The sequence below is a fragment of the Oenanthe melanoleuca genome, chromosome 4A (assembly GCF_029582105.1).
Source record: "Oenanthe melanoleuca isolate GR-GAL-2019-014 chromosome 4A, OMel1.0, whole genome shotgun sequence".
Classification (NCBI taxonomy): domain Eukaryota; kingdom Metazoa; phylum Chordata; class Aves; order Passeriformes; family Muscicapidae; genus Oenanthe; species Oenanthe melanoleuca.
In genome coordinates this window covers 628,986-639,245 of record NC_079338.1, presented here as the reverse complement: position 1 = coordinate 639,245, position 10,260 = coordinate 628,986, and the positions used below count along the sequence as shown (strand labels likewise).

General features: G+C 60.5%; 1 protein-coding gene across 2 annotated transcripts; it reads right to left on the bottom strand.

The window, feature by feature from the left end:
- Positions 1 to 3,609: 3,609 nt before the first annotated feature.
- Positions 3,610 to 10,037, bottom strand: SPRY3 (sprouty RTK signaling antagonist 3). 2 transcript variants are annotated; one of them, XR_008840486.1, is made up of 3 exons: positions 9,921 to 10,037; positions 3,803 to 7,021; positions 3,610 to 3,638 (listed from the first exon to the last, which is right to left on the bottom strand). XR_008840486.1 is itself a non-coding variant. In XM_056491188.1 (2 exons), the coding sequence occupies exon 2, from the start codon at positions 6,972 to 6,974 to the stop codon at positions 6,138 to 6,140; it is 837 nt and encodes a 278-aa protein (XP_056347163.1). In that variant the 5' UTR covers positions 6,975 to 7,021; positions 7,116 to 7,297; the 3' UTR covers positions 5,246 to 6,137. The 2 variants fall into 2 exon arrangements, 1 of the variants encoding a protein (XP_056347163.1); XM_056491188.1 differs by lacking the exons at positions 3,610 to 3,638; positions 9,921 to 10,037 and adding an exon at positions 7,116 to 7,297 and having other exon boundaries at positions 5,246 to 7,021.
- Between the last annotated feature and the right edge of the window lie 223 nt (positions 10,038 to 10,260).

The following is a 10,260-nucleotide window of genomic DNA, read 5'->3' as shown; positions in this document are numbered from 1 at the left end:
ACCGTGGCCCTGTGGCACCACCCTCTCCTGAGGCAGCAGGGAAGCCCAAACTGGATTTTGGAGGTTTGAGCATCCAAGGTTCCCAGGGAGGTGAATTCTCAGTCCCTGCCCAGCCATCCTGAGCCGTGCCCCAGCCACCACGGAGACAAGAAGGAGACCATGTTCAAAATTAATATAGATTTTTATTGAATAGTTGCTCTAAGTGGGCTCGTGAAGCCACCCACAGAATCACTTCTTTCACCTCAGCAGTGCTTCTGTAACAGTTACCAGCTTTGCAAGAGAAGAAAACCAAACAGAAGAGGGTGCAATAAAATAAATAGGTTTTTTTTTCTTATCTTTAAAATAAACTTTTCAAATAAATACTTTGGTTTTTTAATTATTTTTTTTCCTTAAAAGGTACAAGAGTATTGTCAAAAAAAAAGAAACCAGCCATGAGGTTATAAACATATATTATACCTTAGAGAAAGGAACTAGAACGGGGAGAGCTGGGCAGGGATCTGTACAGAGGGGATTTGTACCCAGAAACTGGGGATGGGAGATCTGGGATGTCCTGGGGGGTCCTGACCATGACAGGAGGGGGAGCCAGAGCCATTCCCGCTGCCCCCGAGGGCTGGGACCCCTCCCCGCCCTCCCAAACCCCTCCTGTGACCCCTCCCCGCCCTCCCGAACCCCTCCTGGGACCCCTCCCCATCCAAACCTCTCCTGTGACCCCTCCCCACCCAAACCCCTCCTGTGACCCCTCCCCACCCAAACCCCTCCTGTGACCCCTCCCCATCCAAACCTCTCCTGTGACCCCTCCCCGCCCTCCCAAACCCCTCCTGGGACCCCTCCCCACCCAAACCTCTCCTGTGACCCCTCCCCATCCACCCAAACCCCTCCTGTGACCCCTCCCCGCCCTCCCAAACCTCTCCTGTGACCCCTCCCCATCCAAACCCCTCCTGTGACCCCTCCCCACCCACCCCAACCCCTCCTGTGACCCCTCCTCACCCAAACCTCTCCTGTGACCCCTCCCCACCCAAACCCCTCCTGTGACCCCTCCCCATCCACCCAAACCTCTCCTGTGACCCCTCCCCATCCAAATCCCTCCTGTGACCCCTCCCCATCCACCCAAACCTCTCCTGTGACCCCTCCCCATCCAAATCCCTCCTGTGACCCCTCCCCGCCCTCCCAAACCCCTCCTGTGACCCCTCCCCACCCAAACCCCTCCTGTGACCCCTCCCCACCCTCCCAAACCTCTCTTGTGACCCCTCCCCATCCAAACCTCTCCTGTGACCCCTCCCCATCCCCTGTGACCCCTCCCCGCCCACCCAAACCCCTCCTGGGACCCCTCCTCACCCAAACCCCTCCTGTGACCCCTCCCCACCCTCCCAAACCCCCCCAGGATTGCCAGGTTCGTGTCCTCAGCGGATTTTTCCGATTCCTCCCCCATGCAGGGGAGAGACCCCAGCCCCGCTCCCTGTGTGACTGCAGGAGATCCCGGCGCTCAGGGGGAAATGCACAAAGCGAACTAAATTCTGATTCCAGGCTCTGGTGTCTTTTGGTCCTCGCTCCATCTGGGTTCACCCCTGGGATGGGCAGGAGGGACCTCAGCGGGGTTTCGAGGGGATCTGTGAGTCCCAAAGAGCTTCCCCCTGTTCTTTGGGGCGCTGATGTTCCTCGGGGATGAGAGGACAGCAGCCCCAGGAGCGGTGGGGTGGCATGGGAGGGACGCTGGTCCAAAACAAAAACCATCAGAGGTTCCTGCATGGATGGGTGGGGAAAGGGGGCTCTGGGTGGGGAGCAGAGCTCAGGTCCTGCCCAGCAGCTCCTGAATCCCCTTCCCTGGCTCAGCGTGCCCCCAGCCCTGCATTCCCACTCTCCCAGTGGCAATTTCCCTGGCAGAGGAAAGGAACCAGCCCAGCAAGGTGGATCCGTCCCTGGGGGAGAGCCACACCTGGTGCTCCCAAAAGGAAACCAAGAAAGACACGTCAGGACAGACAGAAAGCCCCCAAAATTAATCCAAGACGTGTCAGGACAGACAGAAAGCCCCCAAAATGGAACAGGACACATCAGGACAGACAGAAAGCCCCAAAATGGAACCAAGACGTGTCAGGGCAGACAGAAAGCCCCCAAAATTAATCCAAGACATGTCAGGGAAGGCAAAAAGCCCCAAAAATGGAACCAGGACACGTCAGGACACACAGCCAGCCCGAGTGCCAGGACAGACAGCCCACAGGTGGGATCTGACTCACGGAGGGTGGGCAGGGAGGGAAGGGGCTCCCAGCCCCAAACCCTCAAACCCAAAGCGAGGTGAGGACGGAGCGGGGCGCAGCTGGGCACAGGAGGTGGGGAAGCTCCGGGAAAGAACCGGAGGCTGCCCAGAGCTCGGTGAACCGGAGCTTCGGTGCCTGGGGAGCTCCTGGTGCTTCCCGAGCTCTCCTGGCTGCTGAGAGAGAGGAGGGGAGCAGGAATTCCAGAGGAATTCCAGGTGAAGCCACCTGCCCAAAAACCGAGGAGAAACCAAGAGGCTGAACTCATCCAGCCCTGCAGGTCCTGGATGTGGTTTTGGGTTGGTTTTGGTTCTTTGAGAACAAAGCCCTGCTCTGGTCCCACAGCCCTCAGAGCCGGCTGGGGGTCCCCTCCTCTCCACTTCCATGGAATTCCATGGAATTATTCCTGCTGGAAAAGCCCCCTGAGCCCAAACATGAGCCCAGCACTGCCAAGCCACCACTAAACCACGTCCGCAGCTTTTAAACCCCTCCCCTGCTGCGTGCCCGGAATTCCATGAAATTCATCTCCTGGATTTGTCATTCCATGGAATTCATCTGCTGGATTTGTCATTCCATGGAGAGGAGACATCCCAGAGCCCCGGCCGTGCTCCCTGCCGGGAGGGGAGGCTCTGCACCCACCCGGGAAAAGCCCAGGAGGCTCCCCAAAATTCCTGGGGGTGACTGTGGCGGGCAGAGCTGGCTCTGGGGAGCTGATCCATGGGCAGCCCTCTGCTCATCCCCAGGCTGGTTTTGGGGATCCCTCTGCACATCCCCAGGCTGGTTTTGGGGATCCCTCTGCTCACCCCCAGAATGGTTTTGGGGATCCCTCTCTCCTCATCCCCAGAATGGTTTTGGGGATCCCTCTGCTCATCCCCAGAATGGTTTTGGGGATCCCTCTCTCCTCATCCCCAGAATGGTTTTGGGGATCCCTCTGCTCATCCCCAGGCTGGTTTTGGGGATCCCTCCTCTCCCCCAGGATGGTTTTGGGGCTGATCCATGCACAGCTCTCCCCTCACCCCCAGGATGGTTTTGGGGATCCCTCTGCTCATCCCCGGGATGGTTTTGGGGCTGATCCATGCACAGCTCTCCCTTCACCCCCAGGATGGTTTTGGGGATCCCTCCTCTCCCCCGGGCTGGTTTTGGGGATCCCTCTCCTCTCCCCCAGGCTGGTTTTGGGGCTGATCCATGCACAGCTCTCCCCTCTCCCCCAGGCTGGTTTTGGGGATCCCTCTCCTCTCCCCCAGGCTGGTTTTGGGGCTGATCCATGCACAGCTCTCCCCTCATCCCCAGGCTGGTTTTGGGGATCCCTCCTCTCCCCCGGGCTGGTTTTGGGGCTGATCCATGCACAGCTCTCCCTTCACCCCCAGGCTGGTTTTGGGGCTGATCCCTCTGCTCACCCCCAGGATGGTTTTGGGGATCCCTCCTCTCCCCCAGGCTGGTTTTGGGGCTGATCCATGCACAGCTCTCCCCTCACCCCCAGGATGGTTTTGGGGTGCCCTCTCCTCTCCCCCGGGCTGGTTTTGGGGCTGATCCATGCACAGCTCTCCCCTCACCCCCAGCCCCAGCCTGGGGGAGGTCACCCCGCGCTCGCATGACTCGGGAGGCCGTGAAAATGATGAAGCTTCACATGTTGAGTCATTCCACCATCAGGAGAGGAAGCAATGAATTGCAGAGATACAGAGGTGGTAACTAAATTTACAAGTGGGATCCGTTTGAAAAGGAGGAGGAGAAAAAAAAAAAAAAATCAAAGTAGAGCAAGTTGGAAAATTCTGTTCATTAGTTTTCTTTAAAAAGTTTCAATGAACTGTTTCACATTCTCATTCAAGGGAGACAGCTCCTCCAACCCACAGGGGAAAAGGGACCTTTTCTCCCTAAAAACGCTCTCTGGTTTCATGAGGAAGGAGTTTAATCAGCACCAATAGAAGAGTGAACTGAGCCTCCCAAAGGAAGAGACTCCTGCAGGAAGTGTCTCCCCACGACATCCCTTGGAAGCAGGGAGCCAAGCAATTACTGGCACCAGGATAAATGGATTTTATACTGGCTGCCACGGGGATGATCTTAGAGGGGGTCACACACCTACAGGGCATCCTCTGAGAAGGGCATGGCTTTAAAATCCAAACGGTCCCAGAGTCCAGGCTGGCCTCAGATGGGGCTCTGTCCTTTCCTCATGCCAGGAGATCCCTCTGCACCCCAGAACATCATCCTGAGACACCCAGGGTGAAATCAGGGTTTCACTCATGTCCTTAGCATTCTCCAGCACAAACCCCCCAGCAGGGATGGGATCCATCCCCCTTCCCCACAGAACCTCGGTGTTTGGGTGCCATTTGGGCCAGGGGGGCACAGCCAGCACAGGATTTCATCCATAACACTCCCAGGCAGGATGAATCACTCCCTGCAACAGAGGGAGCCTGGATCCACCAGGAATTTCAGAAAGAGGGTGGATGGGTGGGGGGAGGAGTCCCACAGTGATCCCACTTCTGCCTCACCTCTCGGCACTGAGCCCCACCCTCCCTGCAGGGCAGAAAATCCCATTTCCCCCTCTCCCAACAACCTGAGAACCAAGGGACTGGGATTAGCCACAAAATCGTCTTTCCCAGCGTGTGCAAGTGCACCAGGGAGCCAAACCTTGTACCTGGCACCGTTCACAGCAGTATCATGAATATTATTAGTAATAGAGCTACCCATCCTAACGTTATATTTATATCTACAAAAATAGATCCACAGGGCTCTACGGGAAGGGAGCTGGGTCTTGGAGAAGCCGAGGGATGTGTTGCATATATTCCTCTCACACCCCTGGGAAGGGGGACAGGCAGGCAGGACACCACCCCTGCTCCAAACTCCCCCAAAATGGTGCCAGTAGCTGGCTCCAGCCTGCTCCTGGCTGTCTGTGGGCGGCAGAAAACCCTCAGTGAGGTGAGGACTCAAAGGAAATTTGGCAGGGGGGGAAGGTTGGGGTCACCAGGATTCACAGCCCCTCCTGCTCTCCGTGTCCTCCTGCTCAGAATCCCCCCGTGGGGAGCCCCTGGAGCACTGGCTGCTCACACTTGGCTTTGTCATAATTTTTTTTAAAGTGAATTCAGTGCTGGTGGAAGGTACCAGATCGGGGTTCGAGCATCTGCTGGGGGGTGGGATGGAGCCCGGCAGCAGCTCCCAGCTCAGGCAGCCCTCCGAGGCTGGGAGGAATGAATGGCAATTTCCAAGCAGCTCCTTGTTGTCAGCCACAGCCCAGAGGGGACCTTTCCCTCGCTGCAGCCGGGCAGGAGCGAGTGGGCTGGGCTGCCTCCCATAGCTCCTTCCCCTGCCAGAAGGTTTCTAAAGCTTCCCACACCTTCTCTTCCTCTTTGAGACAGAAAAACACGGTGCCACCTCATTTTGGAGCTCGCTCACAGCTCCCAAGCCCGGAGGGAAGCTGCTGCCACTGGCGAGACCCCCTGGCACCCCTGGGGAAAGGGGCCTGTGGCCAGCCGAGGGGTGAAAGGCCACCCGTGGAAAGTGCTGGAGGAGGAGAAGGAGCGGGAGGAGGAGGTCTGGCACCGGGGTGCACTGAGCTCTCTCCTCTCCCACTGTGGGGCAGCTCCTAAAATACGGAGGGCAGAGTCCTGAGGGCCCTCAGGCAGCCCTGCCATGGGGGCAGAGCCCCAGGGACCCTCTGGGCCGCCTTTCCCGGTGGGACACAGCCAGCGAGGGCACCCGCAGCTCGCTCTGCCTCTCCCTCATGTGCAAAACCAACCACGGGTACCCCCAGCTCGGTGTCCCAAAGGTGATGCTGGGGACGGGGGGGACACTGCAGAGCGGAGGGAGCCGAGGGAGGAGGAGGAGGACGGAGGAGAGAAGAGGAGGATGGGGAGGAAGAGGAGCAAAGCCCGCTTTTTCTCCTCCTCGGGAGGGTCATACCGGCTTGTCCAGCGTTTTGGGGAAGGGCGTGCCGCCGGCCGAGGAGATCTTCCTGCAGACAGTGTTGGTGTGGCTCTGGCAGCGGCAGCCGGGGCGTTTCAGGCCGTCATAACCCCTCTGGCAAAGTTTGAGGCAGCCCAGCGTGGGGAAGTAGCAGCAGAGGCAGGGCAGGAGCAGGGACAGGGCGCTCATGGCAGCCCAGCGGGCGCAGCAGGAGCCCGGCCCGCAGGAGCAGGGCTCGTCGGCGCAGGTGTCCTCGTCGTCGGTGGAGCAGTGGTAGAAGAGCCCCTTGACGCAGCAGAGGCAGGTGCCGTAGTCGAGGAGGCTCTCGGCGGAGCAGAGGCAGCGCTGGTTGCAGAGCCAGCAGGAGGGCAGGCTGCGGGCGGCCGTGCAGCGCGGGCAGCGGCAGCGCCCGCACGCCTCGCAGCGCAGCGCGTGTCCCTTCCGCGGGGACACCTCGGCCTTGGGGTCACCCAACCGCGGCTGCGTCCTCACCGGGGACTGCCCCGAGTGCGACGGTGTCCTCGCCAGGGACTGCCCCGAGTGCGACGGCGACAGCAGCCGCTGCTCCGACGCCGCCGTGCCCTGCGACACCGAGCTGGCCGTGCTCGAGTGGCTCAGCTGCGGGTCCTGGAAGGTGGAAGAGGCCTGGGAGCACTCGTGTTTGTGCCCCGCGGAGGGGTTGGAGCGGCTTTGCTGGCCGCACGCCGCCGGGCGCTCCACGTAGTTGTTGCTGGCGCGGATGGAGCGGATCTGGTCGATGGAGAGCACCTGCTGGAAGTCCTCGGAGGAGGGGTCCATGGTCTGGTCACAGCTGGACGAGAGCTGCATTTCCAGCAGGCAGGAGACCCTGCGGCGTCAGGGCACATCTAAAAATCCTAAAGGGTGGGGCAGGAAGAGAGAAAATATCCCTGTTAGGCGATCCGTGCATCCACATCACTGAATCTCAGGCGGCTTTGGGAGGGAAGGGACCTTAAAGCTCATTGCAGCCAGGGCAGGGACACCTCGCACCGGAGCAAAGCAGAACACGAGGGCTGGAGAGCTCCAGATGAAGGGATTTCCATCAGCCGGACCCGCGGCTGTTCTGTGCCTGGGAATATTTCCCTGCCACATCCCAAGGGAAGAGCTGTAGGATCTGCCCCTGGACACAGCGGGCACAGCCTCTCTCAGCCTCCGAGCCTCTCGTGTCCTTCCCGAGGATTTCCCAGCCCTCGGCACCTCCTCCTCCTCCTCCTCCCTCCCCGGGGACACCGGCCAGAGGAGGGGAATGGGGAGCGGAGACTGATGCAGAGCAGGGCTCTGCTCTGCTCTGGGGGCTCCCAGCACACCCCGAGCAGCCTCGTGCTCCCATTCCCTGCGCACACCGGGAGCACTGGGATGGGGAGTCTGAGCACGGCCCACTCGAGGCAGCAGCAGGGACAAATTAAATCAAATTAAGCTTGGAAAAGCCCTCTGAGATCAGCCACTCCAACCATCAACCCCGCACCACCACATCCACCATGTCCTCAAGTGCCACATCCACACTTTTTTTTTGAACACTCCCAGGGATGAAATTGCAACCAATGATCCAACCAGCGGAAAGGAAAGAGAGGACGGGAAAGGGAAAAGGAAGGGAAATTGAAATGGAAAAGGGGAAAGGGAAAAGGGAAAAGGGAAAAGGGAAAAGAAAAGGGAAAAGGGAGAAGGGAAAAGGGAAAAGGGGAAAGGGGAAAGGGGAAAGGGGAAAGGGGAAAGGGAAAAGGGGAAAGGGGAAAGGGAAAAGGGAAAAGGGAAAAGGGGAAAGGGAAAAGGGGAAAGGGGAAAGGGGAAAGGGGAAAGGGGAGGGTAAAAGGGAAAAGGGGAAAGGGGAAAATGGAAAAGGGAAAAGGGAAAAGGGAAAAGGGAAAAGGGGAAAGGGGAAAGGGGCTCCCTCTGGCATTGCCCACGCTCAGCAGGACAGGGCGGCCGCTGCTCTCAAGTAGGTGAAGGGGCCACAGGTAGAATCTGCTCATGCAGCAGAGAGAGGCAGAGGGAAGATTGATTTTCATTAGCCAGGCTGACCTTGAGGAGCAGGGAAAAGCAAAGGCAACTTACTTTGACTGTTCAAGCAAGATCTCGCCTCTCCCATCCCCCTCTCCGGAAAGAAAAGGCAACTGAGCTGCTCAGATTTGGGGTTTTCCCCCAAATTCCCGGTGTGGGGAGATGCAGGCAGGGAGGAGTGGCTCACCCAGGACAGCCACAGGTGATTTGGGCGCCCTTTTCTCCCAGTGCAGTACCAAGGAGGGCAGGGCTGGCCCGGGGGAGGTTTGTGAGCTCCCTGCAGGGATGGGAACAGGTCAGAGGCAAAGTTCTGGTGTCACCTGCTGCCACCGAGCTGCTCACCCGGGAGGGTCTCACTGGAGTGGGGGGGATTTGGAGCCCCAACACCGCCCTGAAGGGGGCTGGCCCCTCTCGGGCTGCAGCTGGGACTGTGCAGAGGGATCCGGGAGCAGCCCTGGTGCGTGCCCAGCTCCCTCCCCACCCAGATCCCGTCGGGATGGGATCGTTCAGGGAACGCTGCTGGCTCACACCCGGGTGTCCATCCCCGCTCTCCTGGGCTCTGCACTTGGTCCTTGAGACTTGTGAGGGTCCCGAGGGGCTCGAACCAAAGGGAGAGACCCCACAGAGGGTCCTGCAGCCACGGAGCCGATGGGGCTGGGGGATAAAGGGCTGGCTCAGTGCAGGTAACACAAATCCTGAACACCTGGAGCTCGGGAGGCACCAGGAGATCCCTCGGCCGGGCTGGGGAGGGACAATGTGAGGAGGAATCAAGCTGGGGGATAGAGCCAGAGAGGAGCCGACCATGGGCTGTGCTGGACGCTCCGGATCCGGGGGCAGGGCTCAGACAAGACAGACCTGGGAGCACCCCCAGCACTGGAGCGGGACCCAAATGCCCCCAGAGCTGCGATTCCCGGGTGCAGGGATCTGACAAGGACCTGGGCTCCCTGGCGGGGAGGATGTTATCGTCCCTGTGGGAACCCGGGGCAGCTGAACAGAACATCTGTGGGTCCTCCAGAGGGACAGAATGATCGGAGCTGGGACCCCACTTCTTCCTCATCCCCCACCCTGGAATAGTTCAGTGCCCCCCACTCCCTGCCAGCCGGATTCCAGGGCTGCAATCCCTGGAAAATCCAAATCCCCGCTGAGCTGAGCATCCCCGGGGCTCTGCTGCACCCCTCGCTGCCCGCCTGGGGGGCTGGGGCAGCGTCCCCCCAACCTCCTCCTCCTCCTCACACCCTGCCTGCCAGGCGGGCACGCCAGCCCCGGAAACCGGGCCGGCTTTGTGGCCACCACCAGCCCCAAACATATAAAGTTCGTGTGATAATGGGCCGGAGGAGGGATCGTAAAAGCAAATTATTTACAGGCTGGAGGTGGCTGCGAGCCGGGGGCAAGCGGCTCAGGGCGCCAGGTGGGAGAAAAGGGACCCAAAAAACCCCCCGGGGTTTTTGGGGAGCCCGAGCCCCCGGCCCCCATCAGCGCGCAGCCCCCGCGCGGTCCCGCAGCCCCTCCACGCACCCGCAGCCGGGATTCGTGTGCGGGACACCCCACAGGACAAACCACGCGTGGCTCGGACCCACACGTGTGTGCAGGACCCCAAACCTTCCCCCCCTCTGCCCGCACGGAGCCGCAGCTCCCTCGCACATCCCGTGCGCATCCAGGAGCATCCCACGCGTGCCCAGGACCCCCACCCGCAGCCCACGCGTGCCCAGGATCCGCTCCCGCCCGCGGCCCACGCGTGTCCGAGCCGGGCGGACTCACCGCGCTCCATCCGCCCCGGCGGGGGCAGCCCCGGCCCCGCGGGCAGCGGGGGGGCCCCGCTCGGTGGGAACGGGAGGCTGGGAGGAGGGAGGAGGAGGAGGAGGAGGAGGGATGGAGGGATGGAGGGAGGGACCTGGCGCTGCCCGGGAGCATCGCGCTCCCCCTCGCTCTGCGCTGCCTTCCCGGAGCTCTTAACGCTTTACCCAAGTGGCGTCATCCCGCTGAAATGGACTCGGCCCATTAGCGGCTCCGCAGAGCCCCGCAGCGCTCCCCAGGCGCCCGGCCCAGCCCCGCCGCGGGATGCTCGGCCACTGTTTCAATATTTCCGTCTGTCCCGGGC